General features: G+C 43.3%; 1 protein-coding gene across 11 annotated transcripts in view; it reads right to left on the reverse strand.

Moving 5' to 3' along the window:
- Nucleotides 1-61: 61 nt before the first annotated feature.
- Nucleotides 62-25,241, reverse strand: part of cac (calcium voltage-gated channel subunit cacophony) — a 45,533-nt gene continuing 20,353 nt past the window's right edge. For 2 of the 11 annotated variants that reach the window (XM_088198189.1, XM_088198190.1), the window contains exons 9-39: nt 21,704-21,807; nt 21,281-21,396; nt 21,118-21,177; nt 20,943-21,047; nt 20,538-20,735; nt 20,253-20,467; nt 19,962-20,174; nt 19,698-19,871; nt 19,577-19,633; nt 19,365-19,457; nt 19,015-19,121; nt 18,818-18,940; nt 18,572-18,751; nt 16,349-16,609; nt 16,133-16,276; nt 15,858-16,059; nt 15,632-15,796; nt 14,524-14,634; nt 13,391-13,474; nt 13,148-13,330; nt 12,069-12,160; nt 9,634-9,787; nt 9,438-9,565; nt 9,173-9,375; nt 8,896-9,107; nt 8,692-8,727; nt 4,796-4,911; nt 4,511-4,725; nt 2,461-2,639; nt 2,270-2,409; nt 62-2,196 (exon numbers count right to left, since the gene is read on the reverse strand). In XM_088198189.1, coding sequence (XP_088054315.1) covers nt 2,061-2,196; nt 2,270-2,409; nt 2,461-2,639; nt 4,511-4,725; nt 4,796-4,911; nt 8,692-8,727; nt 8,896-9,107; nt 9,173-9,375; nt 9,438-9,565; nt 9,634-9,787; nt 12,069-12,160; nt 13,148-13,330; nt 13,391-13,474; nt 14,524-14,634; nt 15,632-15,796; nt 15,858-16,059; nt 16,133-16,276; nt 16,349-16,609; nt 18,572-18,751; nt 18,818-18,940; nt 19,015-19,121; nt 19,365-19,457; nt 19,577-19,633; nt 19,698-19,871; nt 19,962-20,174; nt 20,253-20,467; nt 20,538-20,735; nt 20,943-21,047; nt 21,118-21,177; nt 21,281-21,396; nt 21,704-21,807 — 4,506 coding nt within the window. In that variant the 3' untranslated portion in view covers nt 62-2,060. Of the gene's footprint in view, nt 2,197-2,269; nt 2,410-2,460; nt 2,640-4,510; nt 4,726-4,795; nt 5,481-5,557; nt 5,758-8,691; nt 8,728-8,895; nt 9,108-9,172; nt 9,376-9,437; nt 9,566-9,633; nt 9,788-12,068; nt 12,161-12,837; nt 12,930-13,147; nt 13,331-13,390; nt 13,475-14,523; nt 14,635-15,631; nt 15,797-15,857; nt 16,060-16,132; nt 16,277-16,348; nt 16,610-18,571; nt 18,752-18,817; nt 18,941-19,014; nt 19,122-19,364; nt 19,458-19,576; nt 19,634-19,697; nt 19,872-19,961; nt 20,175-20,252; nt 20,468-20,537; nt 20,736-20,835; nt 20,857-20,942; nt 21,048-21,117; nt 21,178-21,280; nt 21,397-21,703; nt 21,808-25,241 lie in introns of all 11 variants that reach the window. The other 9 variants (XM_088198187.1, XM_088198191.1, XM_088198188.1 and 6 more) reach the window with 9 other exon arrangements.

Genomic DNA, 25,241 nt, shown 5'->3' on the forward strand with positions numbered 1-25,241 from the left:
ATATTCGGGCGCGCGTCGGGGGCGGGCGGGAGAGAGGGAGGGCGTGCAGTGAAACGCAGGGTCGAGTTTCAATAATGTATATTAAATTGTTTGCCTTTGTCGTTCGAGACATCACACAAAAATACAGCATTGAACAATTTATATAAAAGAATAATAATTTCCTTAAGACGAATACAATAAATATACATATGTAAATGTATATACGTATAATGTAATGTAATGTAATAATAATCATCAGTATGTAATATATAACGAATGACGTAGTAAAAACCAACCGGGATAGAAAAAGTGAGTACCGGACAGACGGACGGACCGCCGGCCGACGCGAACGAAACGTGCGTTGCGAACGTAATAATCGAGTCGCTTACCGATTAACTAGTCAATATTTTGGTTCATTTTTTAAAATTAAACGATTGCATTCACCGAGACGGGAGCTCGCGACTCCGTCCGAAGCGTCCTTACTTCTTACTTACTTACTTCGTTCGCTCATCTCGCGCTCGCTCGGCGCGCTCGATGCGATCGTATTTATGTATGTACTTTATATATTTAATATTCAAATTTATCACAGAAAATCATGTATTTACAAATTGTCTACAAAATGTGTATCCTAAGCGCCGAGAACACATTCCGATCGTGTCAGAAATCATCGTAAGTTATACAACGGGACGATATACGCATACGTAACGTACGCGTACGTTATTTAAGTAAGAACCGCGCGTGCGGGAACCGACCGGGGAGAGAGTAGAGAACTCTCCGGGCGCTTCCCGTCGCGTCCTCCGAACGTATTATGTATTTTTATATATCGTACGTATAATAATATTAATAATTTATAAAGCACTTGGGGGAAGGACAGCAAATTCAATCAAAATTTAACTTAATTTATATAATTAACTTATTAGTTCCTCTCGCGCCTCGCCGCTCGTATCGAGTCGTCGCGCGCGCGTGTGAAACTCGCCCGTTTGCAGTGTGAAATGCGAAAGTTATCACAAACGGCTCGATTCGATTTTCGTCCGTGTCGTGCGTTTCGGAATTTCGTCTCTAAACCTAGTTAATATCGGAAATGACAATCTCAATGTAAAAATGCTACGATGAAAAACTGTTTGGACACAACTTTCTTACGTAAAAATATTAAAAATACGTTACAATGTATATATATAAAATTTACAGGCATGGCAGTTTTGATAGTGAAGGGCTTAACGATACGTCGTAGGTATATATGTATGTATATAATTAGTTATATATGTTGTATAAATAATATGTACACGCGCGCGCACAGCCGATCCGTCGCGTCGCGCGCGCTACCGCCTAAAAACACTAATAGCATTCGACGACCTAGCGAAAGATAATCGGTGATGCACCGAAGGTTGGCACGGTTGCCGTGAACGCGCAGACGGCTCCGGGAGAGTCTGCGGAGGTCGCGGGCGGACGAGGGCGACGCCGATAGCGGCGCGCGACGTCGCCGCCGGCCGCCCGCGCGCGAAATTCGTTTATCTAACTACGCGACGTTCAGTCCAAGTCTTTTACTACTCGAAGCGCACGACGTGCCTCTTCTTGATCATCTCGTCGCTGCTGCGGTAGCGGTGCGCGCGGCCCGGCGCCGGCGCCCTCCACACGTCGTCGCTGGACAGCACGCGCCGCCGCCCCGGCCGCTCCGCCGCGGGCGAGTCGTCCTCGCGCAGGATCTCGTCCTCGCGCGACGACCTCTCCGACGCCGGCTCGTACTCCGCCCCGAACGCCGACGCCCTGTCCTCGTCCAGCTCCAGCTCCATCTCCAGCGCCAGCTGCCCCACTTCTGCTTCGGCGTCAGCGAGGATGCGGTCCGACATACGCAGGTCGAGCGCGCCCTCGCCGTAGTCGTAGTCGTCCTCGTAGTACTCGTCCTCGTCCAGGTCGTCCAGGTATTCGTTGCGCCTGTCGCGCCTCGGCTCGTACGCGTCGTCGGGCTCGAAGCGCACGTCGTCGTGCGACCTGAACAGCCGGTTGCGCCTGCGTCGGTGCCTCCGCTCGTACTCGTACTGCAGAACGTTTCGCGCGGGGCTGGGAGGCGCTGGAGCCTCGTGCTAGCACCAGTCGTCTTCGTCGGAGTCCCGGCGGCCGAGACGCGGGGCGCGGGGCTTGTGACCGTTCGGCAGCGCCCTGCCGAGGGCCCCCCGCCCCAGCGCCAGCGCCTGCTCGAAGCTCAGCGGCATCTCGTACCTGCAACGGAGAGAGCGTCGGTCAGCGGTCGCCCGACGAGGAGGTCGCTCGGCGCGCGCGCGCGCATACTCACGGCTCTCTGTCGCGAAAGTCCCTCTCCAGCAGGCGGTCCCTCTCGCGGTCGCCGTCGCGGTCCCTCTCGCGCAGCTGCAGCGAGTGCAGCGAGTGCGGCGCTACGTGCGCGGACATGCGTTGCTGAAACCGCAACCACAACTTTAATCGAGCGTGCCGATTCCGCTCGCAGGCGGACGCGCGGACACTCACGTGCGTGGGGCTGGCGTTCAGCTTCGGAAAGTTAATGGCCGGCGGCGGCTTCAGCTGGAGCGTAGACGGTTTGCTGGGCGTCGGTGGCAGCCGCCGGCCGTGTCCTCTCCTTCCTCCGCCGCCGCTGCCCCCGCCGCCGCCGCCGCTCGGGTAGGCGTCCCTGTCCCTGTGGTCGCGACCTGGAAACGATTCGAAACGTCAACACACTCGTCCACTGTGTGTACAATTGCTTGGATATTTTTAAACATATTTTACATTTGTACATAGTACATACTTTTTTCCATTTTATAATAATTTATAATATTTTATTAAATCGCATGCATTTTTCTGGTCAAATTTAAGAAAGTCCCTGTTTAGATTTTTTCATCTAATTTCGGGTTTTCTGTAAGTCTCATAAATCTATTCTCAAATTACAGTACTTAGACAAGCGAAATACAGCCTGAATATTCTATGTAAAGGCAGCTCAATTAAGTTTGAGCTCGATCTTTATTATCTATGTTTGTGTTGTTTATTTTTACTGTCATTTCTGCGAAGTTTTTTGTTTTTTCTGGCGTGAGCGTTTGTGCTCGAATATAATCCAAAAACTCGCGTTAGCGGTTAGTCTACGAAACATGGTTTTAATCAACAGTTTCTGAAATATAACGGTAACTTTGCATGTTTTCGTATTATGTAGTGTGCATTAGTAGCCGATTTAATCGGATAAATATATTTATTTATTAATAAATATGAGGAAACACTCTGACCTGTCGCGCAAGAAAGTTAAACAAATATCACGACTTCTTATATTTCTTATTCTATTTCAATATGAAATTGCAAAGGCAGTTGGCGTCTCAAGAAGATATGTGAAGAATATCAAGAAAAAAATAAACTCTTAAGTCATTTTAGATCCAATAAATAAGGGTTATTGTAGAAGGCGCCGCATTACAACCCTTAGGACTGATATTTGTGTTGAAAACTGAAAATTACCAGTTTTTTTATTGACTAAAAACATAACCGATGAAAGGATAACAGTTTTCCGGCGAAATGTGTGGCGTCGATTGGTAGAATTGGGGTTGGTCGCGAGTAAGCTGGCCCGAAAATCAAAGCTTACCTCGACAATGGTTAAAAGGCGTCTTGCTTGGGCTCATAAATACAAGAATTTTATCGTTGAGGATTGAAAATAGGTAATATTGCTGTTTTTATGGCAACCAAGTATTACATGGTCGAAAAGTCGCTTTTAAGATTGCCTACATAGTCACCAGACCACACCTAAATTCTAGAGTATTTATGAGCAAAATTAAAAGAACTTTGATAATTGCAAACAAACGCAAAATTAAGCTGTGAGAAAAGTCGTAGATGCAATGGAGAAAATTTTCTCCGTCCATCCGCAAGTCATTAGTTAACAGTATGCCAAAAAGGGCAGCAGTAATTGCAGCTGTAATTATAGCTCGCTCGAGAGAAATACTAAAGAAACTCCGATAAAATATGTAGTACTACAAGGGGTGGGTCCCGTTCATCCGGCCGTCACAAGCTGAGTGCCCGCTCATAGGGTTGGACTCGTACGGCCCAAGTACTGGTAACGGCAGTGGTGCACGTAACGGATACTAAAGTAGCTATACTCCTTTAATTATAGCTAAGGGCGGGCCAACCAAATATTATAAATAAGCTTAAAATAAACATTTTAAACAACCTTAGTCGGGTTTTTATTTATATTTTCACGATTTTTTAAGATATAGCACAATTATTAGAGTACCCCATTATTATGGCCAAGCCTGTAGAGGTCAAAAAGTTTATTATTTTTTGTTTTAAAAATGAGTAAAAATATTTCATCAACATTTTATCATAAATTGTGTCGTTTTTATTTTTAAAATATGTATGTTTAGTGATTCTAAGCATACGTTTTTTTATTGATACGCTATCCACAGTTTGACGATTACATTGTGAATATAAAAAACAAGCATTACGAAACTGTGTTTTAAATTTGACATGAAAACGTTTACTAGTTTAGAAGTTATGATGGTTTAAAAAAATAATGCAATGTGTTAATCGATTGCGATGGTCGCGCGCTCACCGTTCGGCGTCCTATAGTGCGGACCCTGCTGCTGGTATCGGGTCACGGAGCCGTGCCGGTGACCGTCGTGCTTGACGATCTCGACCACGTTGCTGACCGTGTCCGAGAAGCCGATGTCGTGGTGCGGCCCGTGATAGTATTGCTGCTGGTGGTGGTTGTAGTGGTGAGGGCGGCGCCTCGGGCTAGGAGTTCGCGCGAGCGGCGACGGACCCCTTCTGAAACCGCGTGAGTAAAGTCAGCGTTGTCGATCGCGCGAGAGACGAGCGCGAGTCGCGCGGCACGCACCTGAGACTCGGCGACCTCCTGTGGCCGTTCGCGTACTGCTGCGGCGGCTGCAGATGGCCATCCACCAGCGACTCCATCGACGGCTGCCTCGACACCGTCTCCTGCGCCCCCGACACCTGAACCACAATCGACGAGAGTTTTATCGACCGTCGACCGCGGCGTTCGTCGACTAAGCTAAAAGGCTACGCGCGAGCTAAGCGTCTAGCGATCGGCTCGAACGATCCGATCCTCGACGACGGGGCGGAGGTGCGCTCGGGGACGAGCGGCGTCGCTAGGGACGAGCGTGCCGAGGTACGATAGCTACGGACGGAGGAAAAGCGTGCGGACGGGCGGGGTCTACGGCGCGCTCTAAGAACGACGCCCGCTACGGTACGGGAGAACGAAATGTAACGCGCGGCGTCTACTAAGCGATACTTACTACGATTTACGTCTCGTTATCTTTACGTTACGACAATTCTCTGCGGTCTAGTTAGGTTCTCGGCCGACGTCAGTTCGCTATGTCTGCCGTCGGCGAACTATCCTTACGTCGTTCTACGTAGATCTACGCGCGTTTCGTCTCTAAGACGAAGGTTAATCCAAGATTAGTTCGGGCGATCGCTGTGCGCGACCGCCCGCGAATCTAGCTTTAAGGTATCCATCAAACTCTAATAAATACGATCCCTTCAAGATGATCACCTTTTTGCTTCTGAAACGAGAAAAAATAACGAGCGTCAGAAAGGTAGTCCGCGACGTCGCGACAGCGACGGACGGTCGAAAACTCACCTCAAGGACCTGTTCCTAGTGCTGCGCTTCGCCAGAGTCAGGAGCGAAGACTCTTCGTCGTGCGGCTGCTCTTCCAGGCGGAAGTTCTGAGCGACGGGAGGAGGAGGAGGAGGCTCGACCGAGAGGGATCCCGCGCGAGATCCGGCTGCGCCCCCGAGCCCCACCGCCATGTCCAGCAAGCAGTCAAAGAAGGACGCCTTCTGCACCGCACGCGCTCGCGTTTATTCGAGGTCGAGCGCCGCCGACTGCCTCTACGCACTCGGCGGCGGTCCGCTCTAAAGCAGCTCGAGGCGAGCTCGTCGTGCACGGCGCAAGCGAAGGCTGCCACTACGGCGCAGACCAAGCGGAGGGAGGACTGCGGGCGGGGAGACGCTCATGCGGGACAGAGAGCGAGATAGAAAGAAAGACAGAAAGAAGACGGGAGCGACGGAGACAGCGGTTGCGGGAAGCGGAGCCCGGCGGCCCGGCGTGGAACCGGCGGGCCGCCGGTTCCGTCACAAGCGTCGGTGCAACGAACGGTTCGAATCTAGGCATCGGGCGGTTCGCGAGTGCGAACGGCGCAATACTGACTTTCGCGAGTGTGCAGCGATGGAAGAAGCGTGAAAGATGTACGATATGGTTCGGTGATTATTCCGGACTGAAAATTTCCGGACACAGATTATTCCGGACAAAAAAATCATCAACTAAAAAGTATTGTCAGACAATATTATTAGCTATTAAGTTTAAAAAATGTGAAGATTATAAAAAAAAATAATGTTACTTTTTTAGTATCTTTAGAAAAATCATGGTTACATGGAAAACATGATTTTTTACTTTAATAACAATTTAGTTATTAATATTAAATATCTTATTGAATTTCAATATGTAGGATTAAATTAATTCATAATTATAATAACGATTAATTAGATAATTATATGCAGTAGTGAACGTCACGCTATCCACTTTTTATACAAAACACACATACGCTTTACTCACACAACCGTATTGTAGGAGTTGAAAACCAGCTACTGTAATATTACATATGATTTATTTTGTGCGAAATAGACCAAAATATTTATTTTTATAGCCGGATGTAACACAGAAAAAAATCCTAGAAATGAGCATTGCCGCTTCAACAAGAACAAGCGAGACAGCGAATATTCTTACGCGCATGTATCGCTTCTCTTTCGCATACATCTGTATACGTAGACAATGCATTCACAAAATTTTTGCGGTACGAATTTTTGACGTATCAGTTAACAGCAATCTGTTTTTGGATTCGGTACTCATAATTTTTCATAGTTACTTTTTAAAAATTTAAAATGAACTACCAATCTTCTTCTACATCAATAGAAAGTGGTTGTATTGTTGGAACGAAACCAAAGAAAACTGACTTCTAACTTTACCGTGATTTTATTTTGAATTTTTATTTTTTGAAGTGCATGGTCCGACCGAAATATTTTAGCAGGTATTTTTAACCGTAACTTTGAAAATTCAACAAAGGCATTTGTCGTTTTTTATTGCTCCCTTGAGTTTTAAAATGTGATTACAGGTCTAACTGTTCAGTCTCGCCTGGCAACCATTATGTTCAGTTGCGTGATTTCGGCCTTTATTTGTCGTTATCATATTTTTTATTTAACATTTAAAAATAGCAAAAAAAACGCGATTTAAGTGAAATTAAAAGAGCGAATATAATTTAATTGCATTCGCAAGGACTGAATCATTCGTATGTTAATAAACATATTGATTGTTCATGAAACGCTATTTAAAATGCTTTGAAACGGTTCATCGAATGTGCTTCTTACAAATCAAAGCCAAAACTGGAAGAACGACAACTGCCCAGAAAGATCAAATCTTGGTTTGCGAGTCCCTTAAAAATCGTCGAAAATCATCTTTAAAACTGACTGCCGAAGTCTCTGCAAGCGTATGCCCGTATGGAGAAAATTGTCTCCGTGCAAATCATTAGTTGAGAGTATGTCAAAAAAGGTTGCAGCTTAAATTAAAGCTAAGGGTGGGCCTGCTAAATATTGAAAACAAGTCTCAAATAAAACCTTTAAACAACCTCGATAAGTTTTTTTATTTATATTGTCACGGTTTTTAAAGATAGTTCAACACATTTATTGGGGTGCCCTATAATTATGGCCAAGCCTGTATATAGTAATATTTTAATATCGGCTATTTGAGATATTTTAGATTTTATAATTTAATAAATGTATTTTAAAAATATATAGAATAAATAATTTAGTAAAAGTATTACACGTTTAACACGCACCTTAAAAAAAGCAAAGCCTTATGGAAAGTCTTGATATTTATTTAAAAGTTTAGGAAAATTATTCATTTACTCACGTAGGGATACACTTTTTCAGTATTTAACTTAATTTTTAATTACTTCAATTTAATGTAATATGTAATATTTCAAATTAATGAAATGTATTTAATTAATAAATAGGAAATATTTATTTATAACTCCACGCATTTTCAGGCCCAATATAACCGTGATGCGCAGGTAAAGTCGAGTTCTAAAGAATTCGACTTTAAAAATATAGACAGGATTATGCAAAATTATAAAATTACTACGTAAAAAGTGAAAAATCATTGTTAATATAGCGTTCGTTTATTGCAAAATGTGCCTTCAGTAGGACATGACTTGAACGAGAGACGTCATTTGTGGGGGGGGGGGGGGATTTGCAATAAATTACATGATCAAAAAATTGTAAAACGAAAAACCCCCAAGTTTTCATCAAAATTTAAAATTTTTAGGCCTTCAACTCAAAATGTAGCGCATGGTTTTTAAATATACTTTTTTTGTCATCAGGCAACTAAAATAAAGTACTTGGACGCTATTGAAAGATAAAAAACTTTACCTGTATATTTTGAGCGTAAAGGTTAATTTTATTAATTTTTTTATTTTTATTAAATCTTCCGTTGTAACCTGACAGCCCAATGCGTTACAACGGGCAAATCTGTAACAACTGAGTAACTCAATCAGACATAATGAATGTGTCCGGAAATTTCCTGTCCGCAAAAATCCGATCACCACACAATATATAGAATAATATATGTTTATGTAAGTGGATTATATATATGTAATAATTATATACGTATTATAGATATAATATAGTATATGCGAAATTGTATTGAAATGTGGGTACTACCGGCTGATTCGCCGATGGACTATTGGCAGCGAACGCCTGAAACACAAAGTTTCGGTGTAGGGGAGGTCGTCGTACAGATCGAGATCGTGTCGCGATTCCGCGCGCTCGCCCTCTACTACGGAATCGCTACGACGGAGGGCGGACCTACGACGCGATGCGATCGCGCGCTTTTCGAGGATCGAGGCGGGAGAGGACTATACTCACGGGCAGGCCGGTCGGCTCCACTTGTCCGAAGCGCGTCGTTCGCCAGCTCTCCAGGATCAACAGACCTGCGTATATTTTACCAACGGTCATCTTGCCGGTGTTGAGGGTGTCGCCCCGCGGCACCAGCAGGTCGAGCATCTTCTTGGCCTGCAGAGGCCAGATGTGGCTCACGGTCTCGCGCAGCTCCTCGTCCGCCTGGTCCATCTCCTCGGCTGAAACGTCACGAACGCAGGCTCATCCCTGTTCTCGAGTCGACTTTCGCCCGGCCGTCACTTACCCGATCGCATCTTTATGCTCAGGTTCTCTCGGATCAGCGCGAACAGCGTCGTGGTGAAGTTGACCTTTCCCTCCGTGTCGAGCGGCATGTTCATTCGAATCAGCTTTTTATACGCCAGTCTGTTGGGACACTTGTTGCCGAACCCCAGCGGCGGATCCATGTTCTTCAGCATGTCGTACATTTCCGTGTAGTGAATCTTGCCACTGCGGAGAGAAGTCGGACGTGAGAAAGTACGCCGCGAAGGAAATTCGCGACAGTCACGTACGTGGCGTTGGGGTCGTACTCCGCCCATATCCTGACGAATTCGTCCAGATGGTGAGCGCCTAAGATGGAAGAGTCTCTGGTGAGGTAGTCGAAATTGTCCATGATGACGGCGACGAACAAATTCAACATCTGCGAAGAGACGGAACGAAATTGACAAACGAATTTAAATAAAAATGTGTGTGTGTGTATATACGTACCAAAAACGAGCAGAAGAAGATGAAGGAGACAAAGTAGGCGTAAGCGAGCGTCGAGCCGCAGGTCTCCCCTGCCGGCTTTTGCGCTCGCTGGTCGCACGGTTTGCCTTTCAAACACGACAACATGATGTTGGGCCACGACTCTCCCGTGGCGCACCTGTTCGCACACAAAGATAGATGTATTCCTCGTCAGCCGGGAGGATCGAAGCGCGGTCGAAGCGACGCATTGACGGCCAATGATTTTCCCAGACTCGAGCACTATCGCCGGTGATCGACGATTAGCCCAGTCAACAGAGACAAAAGAAAGTACGGGAAAAGTTTATACTTGGCAATTTTGCTCATTCTGAAACCATAGTCAATTCATGAAAGTCGCCGTCATCTTAGAAAATGGCGAAAAATCATTTTTTTTTAGAATATTTTCTATAACTTCTGTGTAAAACATTTTTTTCTCACATCAATTGTTTACAAGTTTAGACAGATGAAAGCCGAGCGCTTAAATCAAAAAACTAAATTTTCCCTATAAATTTAATGATTTTTATTGTTATTATATCAATATATATGTATATACACTACTACGGATTGCAATACCGGTAAAACCGGCATTGGTGCAAAAATTGACATTCAGTACTACCGGTATTACAAAATAAAATATCGAAGTATCGAATTTTTTTTCTTGCCGCAAATAACAGTGTCATCGGAGAAACAAAAAAAAAATACCGTAAATATTTATAGTGTGAATTAAAAAAATTAAAAAATATATTTTAAGACATCATTAGCAGTCTAATATCGGTGTTCCTTGGCCCATTCGAAACATTTTCTCTGCGGGGCTGCTTTTAACATACATCTTGTGTAATCGATGTTGTAATGTTCGCTTAGATATTTCGAATTCATCTTTTAAAATATCCGTTTCACCTTCATTAGTAACCCGCCTATTTTGCAATGCGATAGAATCAATTTGTCTGACCGTTCGAGAGTTCATTTTGCGTTTTCGTCTACATTTATGTCATTGTGACCTAATGGGTTGCTGTCCAAGTGCTAACATTTTTTTTAAATTTTCATCACTGATTGACAAGACACGTTGAATTTTAGGGCCATTTCTTGATACGCATGAGTTTCTTCACTAAGTACAAATAGAAATTTTCACTTTGGCAGAAATATTTTTTCTTTGGGCCATTTTATAAAAATCACACACATAAAAATATTGTTAAATACTATCGAATTAATCGATACACTATCAATTACAAAAAATATGATACTAGTGATGGTTTAGAAAGAGACTAGAAAATAAAACATAATTATTTTAACCGAATGTTTTGACAGAACTTTTTGGGTATACATACTATATGCATTATTTTTTGCTTAAAAATCATCGCCTACTAATAAGATTTTAAAGTACAACACTTACTTCTTACTTTAGTTGCTTTCAAAATATGTAAAATGTTGTAGTGGTTCAATTAATTTGTCACACCCCTACGCACATATAACAGTAACAAGCAATAATATAATAATTTACAGAGAAAATTCAACATTTTTCCAAATCCAAAAAATGCAATCCACTTTCCTCTGTCATATATTGTAAGCGATTGATGTGAGAAGAAATTGTTTTACACAAAAGTTGTAGGAAATTTTATTCTCTTCAAATTTGTACATAATTACTTGTACTTTCAAATACAGCGAAACGAGACTTCTCGTGTTTACAAATTCAGGATTTCATTGGGGCCCCAAAATGATCACCATTTACAAGTGTAAACTTTAAAGTAAAACTACATATTGACTGGACTAGATGGGAAAACGCGGTCGATGCGAAGCGTCGCACGTGCTATCGCGCGCGAAGCGGGGCGACCGCTCGTCGAACGAAAGTCGGCCGACGGTCGAAAAAGCGAACGGTCGTCGCGCTCGCGCCTACCGAAGCGACTAACTACGAAAGCTGCGACAGTTACCTCGATTCGGATTCGTTCGCGGACAGTTCGACAATCGTTCACATACGACAAGCGTGGAAAGTCACAAACTATAAAACGCAAACGCGTGCAATGCATCACAGAGGCAGGCCGGTGCGCGAGAGAGTAAGCGAAATAAACGACGAGCTGGTGAAACACAGTAAGACCCGACGGACGCAGTGGGGACGGCGTTCGCGGGAGCAAACCAAAAGACACCGAAAGCGAAAATAAGTTGCAAAAACAGATCGCGTATTCCATCAAAGCCTGATGATGCCGCTTCGCTCCGTCGGAGCCCTAGCCGGAGAAAGGCGAAAAAATCGAGGAAAACGCGACGTCGGTGAGTGAGTGAGTAGTCGTAAGTAGTAAGCGTCGTCGAAACGATAATAACGCAAAAAAGTCTGCTCGCGAAAGATCTTCGGACGCTCCGTCGTCGCTTCCGAAAATCCTTCGCATAAATCAACTCAGCAGTCATGCCATATCGGGCGTGCGGGAGTCTCTTACCTGAATAGCAGCATCAGACCTTGAACGAAGCTTTGAAAGTTGTTGTGTCTACTGATGGACGTGTCCGAGTTCAATTCAATGTTTCCGAAGACCTGCTCGCAGGTTTCAGGTAACAAAGAAAAGTAAAATAATAAACCGGGCAGTGAGAAACTTAAACTCTACGCGGGTCTAACGCTAACATTAATCGGTACGGTATAATATATAAACAACATCGTTCACTATGCAGTCAAACATTCGTCTCGACGGTGTGAGTGTGGGTGTGGGTGTGTGGTGTGTGTGTGGTGTGTGAGTCGGTGCGTGCACGAGTGTCACTTTCTACGAACCGTCTCGACATTACGACGCAACGGACAAAACAGTCCGTTCGACTCGTGCGTAGATTATATAGATAAATATATATATATTTACAATACGACATACACAACTAGATGATCACATTACACTACGGATGGCCAAATACATTTATATAATGTCGGTAGCTCGGATCTGCGGCGTCGACAAAAAGGAAACGTTCGTTTGCTTTTAGTCGCGAAGATTTCGGTCCGGCGAAACGTTCGTCGCTTGCGGCGCGCGTGAGTCTGCGTGTCTGCGGTGACGGAACGATCGAGAGGTGATGAGACATTCAAGAACCCGGCGACGATGCCGGGAGATGCGAGGTGAAGATGCAACATTGGATACGATAACAATACGCTGCTGACAGACAACTAATGCGCTACTGTATACTGTCTACGGTCGGAGTCCGATTCCGCAGCGAACGCGAGCTCCGTCTCACCGAAACAGCAGCAAGAGGGCGCCAAAGAAAGTCTGAAAGTTGTTATGACGGTTCAGCGCCGTGTCCGGATCGAATCGCATATTCCCGAACACCTGTATCATGAAAAGCTCGGTTCACTACGCGTCCGGGGCTACGGCGACTCCGACTGCGGTCGACGCTAAACTAGCCGCACTACTGGCAGTCGACGATCCGGCGACCGACGACTGCGTCGCGTCCCGCTTGTGTGTGTATGGTATGTGTGTACGTATCGCGAGCGGAACAGACGTCAATACTTCACGGTGGGTAGAGAGCGCGGAAGGCGCGAACGCACCTGCATTCCGATGATGGCGTATATGAAGAACAGCATGGCGATCAGCAGACAGACGTACGGTAGCGCCTTGAAGCTCTGCACGAACGTCCAGAGCAGGATGCGGATGGTGTAGCCCTGCCTGAGCAGCTTTATGAGTCTGGCCGCGCGAAACAACCGCAGAAAGCCGACGTTGAACGTGTTTTGCTGCAAACAGTCGGACGGTGAGACGTCGTCGCCGCGGCGAAGCTACCTCGAGATGCTTACGCCCAGCTCCAGGATCAGCGCGTCGATTATGCTCCCTATCACGGTGATGAAGTCGAACGTGTTCCACGGGTCTTTGAAAAAGTTCTGAAAGAGACGTCAGCGGAATTAGCGCGACTGCGGCGAGGGGGCGGCGGGCGAGGTTCCCTCGGTCGGGCGCTCTCGTCCGTCGCATCTCCGTAACTCATCTGGTACTTACGCGCGTCGGCCCTCGCGGTTTTCGGCAGGCGCGCCGACGGATCGACTCGTTCGCTACTACTGTCTACCGCGCGCGCGTTCCGTCGACGCGCCGCGCGTCGTCTAAACACTCCTCTAACGTAAACTCGGACGACGTCGTAAATAACGGAAGCGATAAATAAAATCGTAAAAGTCCCAAGAACTACGTCTAAAATTTAGAAGAGTAAAAAACGAAAAAAAAGAAAAACAGTCCGGGAAGCGTCCGAGTCGCGACGCTCCCCCTCCACTCCACTACTGGCTATTCGAACGAAAAGTCTACGTAAAGTATAAAAAATAAACAGTCTAAAGTATGTCTATCTCGGTTTCGAACGAAAAAAAAAAAAAACGCTATTCGCACTAATCTATGCCGTGGATTTTCGACCTCTCTAAAAATAGAGTAGTCTAAGAGTGTGATAATTGCAAAAAATAAATACTACACTACGGTCGAAAATTCACCGCTGCGATCGGTCGGTGGTGATTACCTTGCATCCGAAGGCAATCAGCTTCAGTACCGTCTCCAGCAGGAACAGAAAGGTAAAGACGAGGTTCATGAAGGTGAGCGTGTCGCTGAGGAGCGCCGGAGCCTCGTGAAACTACGAGAGACGGAAGTCGGTGAGCGACGTTCGGTGTTCGATGTTGTCTGGTGGTCGTGTCCTTGCTCGTGTGGTTGTATATTGTGTCGTGTCGTCGCTATACGCACAAACGGAACGCGCATTCGCACACGGACAGGCATGCAACAACGAACGTACGGCATGCGTGCTAGAGGGACGCCGCCGGTGCAGTCGCAGGCCCATGCTCTTACCGCGGTCTCCGTTCCAGCGAAGGTACTCACCTCTCTTCCGGCGTCGGCGGACGGCATACGATTTATATATATATATAGAGAGAGATAGAGATAGAGATAGAACGCTGAGGGTACTCACTTTGACTCCGTAGGCGACGATTTTCATGACGGTCTCCACCGAGAAGAGGCCCGTGAATCCCATGTTGGAGTATTTCAATATATCTGAATAAATGTTACTTTGGTTGTGATACTGGCGGCGGACGTGCGGTAAATCGGAACGCCGTTCGATCGAAATTGGTCCGTCGGAGAGTCGCCGTCGAATCGTTTACGTCGTCGTTTCGAACGATTTCGAGTGCAACATCGATTAACAGGCATAATATAAAAAAGAAAAGAAAATACATCTGTTAGATTGCCCGCGTTCGGTGAGGAGATGTGTGTCGCGAGAGAGGACGCAAAACGATCACTCGGCAAAATAAACGGAGTCGACGTCGACAGGCAGCCGACTCTGATGCGTTCGCACGCGAACGAACTAAAACTGGACCGGTGCGAGAAGAAGCGCTCGAGGGATGCGGCGGCGCGGCATGCCCGAAGAAGACGGTCGAAAACGCATGCGGCCGACCCGGTCGGCGTGCCCGGCATGCTCTCGATTTTTCGGACGACGTTCATGCGGTGGAGTTTCGCCGTTTCGTTCCGGCGATCGGATCTTAGGAGTTCTCGCGGGAGGATCATGCGACGCTACAGGGACGCGGGGGATTCGGACGCAACGCAAACGAAAACGACATCGAGCGAGCATGACGATCGGGAGCGGGAGCGGAATCATGCTTCGGGACCGGGAGTGCTGAGGAACGACCGGGCGCGTGCGGGAGACGACGCGGCTACGACATGCGGGAGGACGCGTCGAGTGATTCGCGACTATGAAAACGAGTCCCGACCGTGAAAACTCATGCCATGCAAAAATAACGATCAACGAAAAGTGCGCATTCCCAATGAACGGTGAGACGAAACACAGAGTTGCAAGATGCACGCATTCGATGTAGTTCATTCACTGAGAGCAATTCATAAGTAAGACAACACCAAACAACGCGAGCGCATTTCAAGTGTCCGTGTGTGAGTGTGAACGTAAGTGTGGGGGATCTTTCGTATGTGTGTCGTGTGTAATAATAGTAGGTATATATATATATATTTCATTATGTTATTATATATCATATTCGATTCGTATTCGACCGCGGCGGCGGCTGCGGTCGTACCTTCATCATGAGCAGCAGCGTGTTGAGGACGATGAGCATCATGATAAAGTACTCGAACGGAGTGGACACCACTACTCTCCATATTTTGTACTTGAAGCTGGACCTCTTGCTCGGCATGTACCTCTCCAGCGGTCTCGCGCCGATCGTGAAGTCTATGCACGATTTCTGGAACGAAAAGCGCAAATTTAGCGCGCGCCGCGGAAGAGCGCCGCTCTTCGACACCCACCTGATTCTTGTCTATCTCTCCGTCTTGGAGCTCGGCCTCGCCTTGCTCTTGAAACGTGATGATGATCAAGGCGACGAATATGTTGACGAAGAAGAACGGAAACACTACGAAGTACACTATGTAGAATATGGACATTTCGATGCGAAAGTTTCTAATGGGTCCTCTCTCTTCGTAAGTGGCCGCCATGGAGTTCTGCAGCACTCTGCGAGTAACGAGAAGGAACGGTGAGTCGCTTTAGAGTCGTTACGCACCTCGACTGTTGAACGAGCGCTCACTGCGGCCATCCTTCTCCGGTCTGCACGGCGAACAGCGTCAGCATCGCCGTCGCGACGTTGTCGTAGTGAAAGTGCTGGGTGGACCATATCCTCGATTCGCGTCTCGGCAGCAGAGAGTCCGAATCGAACACGAAAAAAGAACCCCTGGAAAGAAGCGGAGCGAGATTAGCCAAGCAAGGGGGCGAGTCCCTCGCTCGGGCGGCGGCGGATACTCACTGACACTCTTCGATGGTGTACTTGCTCTCGTCCGTGCAGTGAAAGAACTTGCCGTTGAACAACTGGACCGCTATGACGGCGAAGATGAACTGAAACAGTATATACACGATGAGGATGTTGATGACGTTCTTGAGCGAGTTGACCACGCAGTCGAACACGGCCTTCAACTTGGGCACCCGCTTGATGGTCTTGAGGGGACGCAGCACTCGCAGCACCCGCAGCGATTTGATCGTCGACAGGTTCTGGCCGGCCGAGCTCCCGCTGAAAGTGCATATAAACAAACGCTTAGGCTGGGTTCACACAGAAATATTTTTCCCATTTACCGCATACGAGGTTTTATCGAATAGAACAGTGAATTTTGTATTAAGTTGTTCACGCGGAGGCCATGCGGTAAATATCCCGTATTCGAGAAAAAATATTCTCGTATACTGATCGATTTTGTCACTGAATTACAGGAAATCTCGAAACGTTTTTTGTAGAATGTTTCTTTGTTTTTTAGTTTTGTTTAATAGAATATGTAAGGATATAATTATTTTATTTATTTTTGTACGAAAATTTTGAATTTTTTGATGTGTCGGTATAAAATTACTAGATTTTTATAATAAAAATATATTTACGAATTTTGCAACATAAGTTTCATTTCAACATTTTTTTTCACATTTATAAGCATATCTTCAGCTACTTTGATGAAATATTCTGAGACCAAGTTGCGGTAATCTGCAGAAGAAAAATTTTAGAGTTGATGCGTACTCTTTTTTGTATCTAAATTTTTTTTTGAAAATCTGATTTTTTATGCATAACAATATACCTTCAAGATCATGCTAATTATTTTTTTTATGAAAATTCACCATCAGAAAATAGTGGAATACATTTAAATGAAAAGTGAAGAAGTGCGATGAAAATGAATTCTATACTTTTATAAAAATTTGATTGTATTAGTTTCTAATAATTTTGTGTTTTTATGTTTTATCATGTTTTAAATTTTTTTAGTATTATTAACGTATGCTTGAATGTATATATTAAATAATGTTAAGCTTGAGCAGTAAATATAAGCAAATTTAAAATAAATACCATATTAAAAAAATAAAATTTTATCGGAAAAACAGCCAATGTAAAAAATAACCGTAAAAATACTGTTGGTTTTTATTTTGACCATTTTTTGTGTGAACTATTTTATACGTATTATTTACAATTAAAACGTATTAAATAAAGTTTTTCCTTGTAACTTAGTTTTTACTCTCTACTCCTACTGTATAAAAATATTTTTGTGACAATTGTTGTTTTTCAAACAAGGTCTTTATTTGAAATAATACATTTGCGTTTGATCATTTGGAAGCGGTCTGACTTTATATCAATAAACTATCGAGATGAACTTCTACCAGACTTTAACTTAAATTAAATTATTCCAAATATTTCTAGGCAAAATTCTATTGATAAGTAAAATTTGCAAGATATTGGGCTTTGGTTAGTAAATTTTAATTCTATTTTAGAGATCATTATAAGAGTTGCACCCAAACCAAGCAAGTGAAAATTTAATTATTTTCCGAAACTCCAAAAAAAAAATAAAAATGGAAAGTTTACTCCAAGTTTTTATCATCGAATACTTCCAAATGGTGAAACATATCACCGCGATTAGCTAGTTTATTCGATGACAAGAGATGCAGTCTATTATTTTTCTTGTAAATTATTTTCTCAATTAAAATTTGCATTGACAAATGAAGAATGATTAAAATTAAGTATTGTAAAAATATACATCATAGATACTCATGAAACATCTAAAGAACATTTAAAAGCTTATACTACGTGAAAAGAAAGAAAATTTCATGTTTTACAACCATTGACAGTGCGTTTCAAAAATGGACGAACAAAAATATAAAACAGTGGAGAAACGTAATTAATATGAATTTTTTAATCATTCAGTTTCACGGAACCCAAAATATTGTGTTACGAGGAGAATCTGATAGGTTATAATAAGATAGTAACGATAATTTTGTATGTATAATCAAACTGTTGTAAAATTATGACCCCGTAATAATCAAGATCACTAATAATGAAATTCACCAACATTATTTAAAAGAAAAAAAATTCGAAATTAAATAATTAATATATTAAATACTGGGTATTCAAATGCTTTTGTTTTGCTAATCAATAATCATTTTTCAGTCAATTATTTAAAATAATTACAATAATGTGAATACCGGTATTATTGCAATCCCTACTCACGTCATGTCGAAACCGAAGCTGACGGCCGCGCATATCACTACGATGGCGTCCATCACGTTCCAGAACTCCCTTAGGTAAGCGCCGGGATGCAGAATCACGCCCAGATCCACGATCTTGAGCAGCATCTCGACAGTGAACACGCCGGTGAACGCGTAGTCGAAGTAGTTTAAAATTACGTTTCTGCAATGGAACGAACGGTCAGTTCGGCGATGCGAAAATTACGACGACTGCGCTAGCGACGCGTACCTAGTGCTATCCTCTTCTACGGGGTCCTCGGCGGCTAGCGCTATGGAACTCAACGAAATGACTACCATAATAAAAAAATCGAAATATCGCAGGTTGACTACCCAGTGAGCGGCTCGCCGAATGCTGCAACGGACAAAGAGACAGAGAGTGAGGCGAGGGAGCGGACCGGCGGGCGGGCGCGGACTCGCAACACTCACGGATTAGTAGGAGATAATATAAACATCGAAGAGTAAGGCAGCATGGGTTTGGGTCCATCTGTGATATCTTCTTCTTCGTCCTTCTTGGCCTCCTCCTTCTTCTTGCCCTGAAATCGGAGAGTCGGTCAGAGAGGGAGACGAGGCGGCTCGGGAGCACGAGACAACACCGAAAACCGACGACAACACACCGAGAACGAAAAAGTGAACGAAAAGTTCCCGTAAAGTCCGGTAACATCGAAAGCTCATGTACAAAATAAACACAGTCTGCGCACAAAACACTAGGCTATCGCCGGACCGCCGAAAAAGAGACAACATTCACCGATCACATCAGACAAAGAGGTTGCGGTTACCTTCCGGTGCGGAATCGGCGAACTCCCACCGACGTCAACCCTAGGAGGGGAGCCGTCGGCGACGTGCAAAGCCTCCATTTCCTTTTCGAGCTCCTGCTCGTTACGACCGCGAAATTAAAATAACACAAATCATATATATTTTGACAGAACGACGATCGGAGCAGACGGCTCTGCGCCGATCTCCGCGCGCGCGTAACGAAAGCGTCTCTAACCTGCAGTTGTTTTTCTTTGTCCTCCTCCTCTTGCTCTTCCTCGGCGGCGGTCAGCTCCTGAAAACGCAAAGGATCGGTCAGTCACTTCGTTCGAAAGCGCCGTCTGGACGAACGCACTCACCTGAGCGTTGGCCAAATTGTCCACGGCGATAGCCAAGAACACGTTGAGCAGCGTGTAGTTACCGAACAGCACCAGAATGATAAAATACAGAGAGTAGATCATGCCCTTCTTCGGCCCGCCTTGCGACTCGATTCCCTGGTACATGACTTCGTTCCAGTCCTCCCCCGTCAGTATCTGCGAAAAGAATATAAAAGAATAGCGGATACATATGTATATGTATGTATGTATGCGGATATTCAGCCTTCGCGTCTTCTTCTCGCTCACCTGGAACACCGTCAGCAGCGCGATGGGAAAGGTGTTGAAGTTGGTCGGCGGGGTTCCGTCGTCGAAGTTGAACTGTCCGCCGAAGAGTTGCATGCCCAGCAAAGCGAATATCAGTATGAACAAGAACAGAAGGAACAGCAGAGATATGATAGATCTCATAGAATTGAGCAACGATATCACCAAATTTCTTAAGCTCGACCAATACTTGGTAACCTGAAACGAGCGAAGAGGAAGGAGTCAGTCGCGGTAACGCGTCGGAAGCTCACCTCGTCGGAATCCTCGGATCCTCACCTTAAATATCCTAAGCAGCCGTAAAGCTCTAAGCACCGAGAGGCCGAACGAGCCCCCCTTCACTTCGGACCATATCACTTCGAATATCGACCCCGATATGACAATGCAATCGAAACGGTTGAAGGACGACTCGAAGTAGATCCTGGGACCTAACGCGTACATCTTAATCCACATTTCCATCATAAAAAGTCCTAAGAATACGAATTCCGCGTAATCTGCAACAAGAGCGCACGTTGAGCGAATCGTTCCGCCGCTTAAATCACCGTTAATTAAGTCACCGCTTACATAAAAACTGCGTTAAATATTTAGGTTGGTGATAATGTTCCACGGCCACGCATATCGTATTAAAAAGCACCAGCACTATCACGAACCAATAGAACCACTGAGTTTTGACCGTGTGCCGAATCCAAAATCGGAACCTCTTCTCTTTCCTCCAAAAGTCTGCGCACTTGCCGCCACTGCGAACCTTGCTTTTCAGGTAACCTGGAAAAAGGGAACAGCGTCAGCGCTCGTGTTCGTGTTCGATTCTACGCTACGACTGCGAACGAAAAAAAATAAAAACGCGAAACCGAACGAATCGTACCTCTGTGTCTTCTCTTCGAGACTGAAAGTGGTTTTGTAACAGAAAATAAAACAAACTGAAAAGTGAGCTACTAAAAAGGCATGCGAAATATCGCTCGACCGCTTTACCGTCGTCCCCGCAGTCTTCCTCCTGTTCTTCCTCCTCCGTGTCCGTGCTTTTGCTCTTTCCCAGGTTTTTCAGCTTTTTTCTCTTCGCCGCCGCTTTTCTCCTCGCTGCGAAACGAAATCGTCACACGTTATTCGAACGTTTTCTCCTCGTGCGTTCTCCTCTCGACGAACTCACCTTCCATTATGTGCATCTTCTCCTCCTCCGTCGTCCGCTCCTCCGCCAGGATCACCTCCTCTGAAACAGCAAACGGAGCGTGAGTCGCGGCGAAAGCTCAAATCGCCCACTACCTATGTTGCGCAGAAGCGACGAGACTAAGGGCGCGGGAGAAGTGGCTCACCCGCTTTGCAGATCCACTCGACGTAGCCGTTCAACTCTCTCTCCAGCTGCTGCTGCCGCCTGAGCTTGAGGAACTCCTGTCTATTCTCTACTTTTTCCCTCTCCTTAGCGAACTCTCTACAAAAGGGGAAACGGCGACAGTGACAAGGATCTAGCGTAAGTCGGCGAGTCGGAAACAAAAACGGCGCAAAAAGCGGGTCCCTAGCGTACCGAGGGCGGGTGGCGGGCGTTTGCGAGTACCTGCGCGCGTAATCCAGTCGAGGTACGCCCCAAAATCCCGATAGAACTGTTGCCGGACGCGCTGCTTATGGAACTCGGCCCGCCGCTCCACCCTACCCCTCTCGTTAGAAAACTCTCTATCGAGGCAAATTAAACAAAAATAAAAAAACAAAGACGAAGGCGGCGAAGGGCGCCGAACACCTACCCGCTGAGCACGCCGAGAACTAGGTTGAGCATAAAAAAAGAGCCCAACACTATCAGAGGCACGAAGTAGATCCAGTTGAAGGCGCTGCCGAGAGCGTCGTTCGTCTGAAATCAGTCGTTAGAGCGTTCGATCGTTAGCTATTCGTTACTTCACTGTATACAAATAATCCACACCCGAAGAGTTAAATGCGCGTTCGATTCGAGAACGACCGTTTTCACTGCATTTCGCTACCAAGTTAACCTAATTCGGAAGTTAATAAAAGGATCGACGTCAGTTTTGATTGTCATTATTGTGGAATCAGCTCCAACAAATTTGCAGATGGAGTTATTAGACCTTCAGTCACGTTTTGAATTGAAATATATCTTTGAGGCAAATGATAAAGTTCAGTTTTAATTTAGACGTTCTGTAGCTAAAATCAAAGTGTGATTTTTCATACAAAAGTTATTTTTTGATACCTGTCTTACCCTCTAAAAATGAATTACGATCAAGAGCACATTCGTCTTTTTATACTTTTTTATTTCCGCATAGGAAAAGATCCGATAAAAATATTTGTGGCGTGTACGGTAAAGGTGCAATGACCATTAGCACTTATTTTCGGTGGTTAAAAAAAATCGAGACGCGATTTTAATGTTTTATATAATATATAATATAATTGTTTTTAAAACTAATTAGGCATTCAGATTTCTCAATGATTTTCATTTCTCAAGAAATTTTGACGAATGAAAAAATATATGTAATACAGTAAAGAGTATTGCAGATATCTTTATGTATGTTTACTGTTATCGTTTTTTCTTATTTTTTTCGATTTCATACAAATTATTTTTTTATAAAATAATAAAAAAATAATAGAAAATTTCTGGAGAAATGCTTAATATCGATTTGGCATTATTCTCGAGAAATACTTGAGAAGAAATACTATGTATATCAAAGCGGCCCTTGGTCTTAACAAGACTGTGCATCTCTGCTCTACAACAAAAATAAACATAATAGAATACTTTAAAAACTTTGAAAACAATCGCGAAACTAAGTCTTACCAACAAAAATTGCTGGGTTTTTTCTTGTAGGATTGCTGAGAAATAGATTTACTATGAACTTTTAAAAGTCGGAGAAACTGTCACAACAGAGATATATTGTCAACAGCTTGATAAATTGAAGGAAGCAATGTAAGAAAAACGACTGCAATTAGCCAAAAGAAAGGGCATTGTGTTGCAACAATGCACAGCCACACAAAGATATCATCATTATTTAAAATTGGGATTGATTGGGCATCCAATATATTCCCTTGAATTTGCCCCATCTGACTCCCATTTGTTTTGATCATTGCAAAAACATCTCGATAAAAATCCTTTCGAACCTTTTCCTAAAAAACCTTTGAAATCTTTCTCAGATATTTAAAAAAAATGGCATAACTAAATTAATTGAACGATGAAAATAACTCTCCATATGAGAGAGTTTAATTATTCAACACAATTTTATTAGGATATTTGGATTATGATTCGTAGAAAGTTATATATTGTGAAGCATTTTTTAAATCATTAAATGGTGCTGTGGAAATTCCTAGGTTCTTAAGAATTTTCAGCTTTGGGCATAGAAATACAAATATTAATACGCTGTACGGCGTTTAGTGTCTCAACTATGAGGAGCTTGTCCGATTTTTTTACAGATTTATGTGTATTTTTAAAAATTTAATTTTGTTTTTTATTATTGCAACACGTCAAGACTATGTTCATATTTTAAAATATAAATTAATAAAGTCAACGCAATACTAGTTACTTTCCCAGAAACATCAAAGGAGGAGGGGGGGGGCAAAATTTAGTCAGTTAGTGGTCGTTTTTTGTTCACCATTTCTATTTAACCAAGATGCATAGTATTAGTATAGTATATACAGTATTTCATTAAATAACATGCATTTTTCTTGTCTCTGTTTAGAATTCACGTCAAAAGCAATAAAATCGTGCCGTTGCTGTCGTAGTGGAAACGCTCGGTTATCTAGTGTTCATATAAGACTTTTTAGAACAATATTACGACAATAAATGAGAATCGAATGAAGCACATCTAAACCAAATTTTTATCAAGAACGCTTGTTACCGAACGTTCCCACTGCGGCGGCACCGACATGATTTGACGTGAATTTTTGACTTCTGAGAAGTGATAATTGTTTTTGCGCCCTCCTATTGAACAAAATTCGCTTTGAATACACTTTAACCAATACTCTATCAGTAGTCCATATTAATATTGGTAAGGATAGTTATCGTATTTTTAAAGCATAGTATAATATACAAGTGTGCCATATGCGAGATACCACGCATTTTTATACTTCTTCTTTCTCTTATTTTTCTATGAGAGTTAAGTTGACTCAGTTTATATTTTAGGCTTTACTAAAAGAATAAATAATAATTTATTCTTTTAGCAAGCTTTCATTAGGTTAGGTTTGGGTTTGAAGAGCAAATGTACATTTCGCAACTGTCAAATTAAGTTTCATAGACATTTTAGAGCAGCATATAATTTCATTAGCGAATATCAGCTAAATTATATTTTTGCTAGTAGATATATATATTTACTCGTGTAAATGTATTTGGACTACAATAAAAATACATATTTACTGTAACATATATACATCGCATGTAAGTTAATAATGATAAGTATGTAAAGGTATATAGGTATTACTATATGGAAAAGTTTAAATCAGATAATTTTACTTGCACCTGTCAAATAAATTATATTTTCACTGGTAAAAATATATTCCGATATGATTTCACTGAAATGAAATATTTAAAAAAATATTTTCAGGATAGATTTGAGAGTGTTGTTTTTTAGATTTTCTTTGAGGAATAACCTGAAAGGTTCTGGCATTTCAACTTTTCAAATAATTTTCTTTCACTAAGATTCATTTTATTTATTTTAATTACATACATTCTTATTTAATTGAATTTAACTGAAATACGACTATATTACGAAGAAAAGAACTGCAAATATGACCATCATATATTTCTAAGTCGACAGAATCGACGATCGTGAAGAATAAAGGCTAATAATTAAGTTAATTGGAAACTTGGAAGACGTCAAGAGTTCGGTTAACAAACATCACTTTCCGCGATTAATGGTAGGTTGTCTATTTAAGAAAAGTGCTAACTCTCGTAATTTGAAACCGACAGATTAAGTAAGCTGCGAATGCACATACGGTGTCAAATTTATTATTGCGCTCGACAAAACTTGACTCTTTTGAATAAATATGTCAGCCCTAACTCGAAACATGAACCTTCCACAGATTCACTAACTTTGCTGAAGCGCACCAGTTGTTTTTAAATCGAAGCATCTATGATAACAACTCCAATTCGTTCTAGAAATATTTAAAAAAAGTGCATTTACTTTTACTAAAATACAATTTCACTGGTATACGACGGTGAAATTATACCAGTTAAGTTATATAGTCAGAGTTGTTATATAGGGGCAGCTTTGCGATGGAGAATGGATGAAATTGAACCTTATTTGCGTGCAGAAATTAGCTAAGAGTTAACCTTTCCAATAGTTATGGTCA

This window comes from Plectrocnemia conspersa, unplaced genomic scaffold (assembly GCF_051122295.1).
Source record: "Plectrocnemia conspersa isolate PC_06_02 unplaced genomic scaffold, ASM5112229v1 ptg000011l, whole genome shotgun sequence".
NCBI lineage: Eukaryota > Metazoa > Arthropoda > Insecta > Trichoptera > Polycentropodidae > Plectrocnemia > Plectrocnemia conspersa.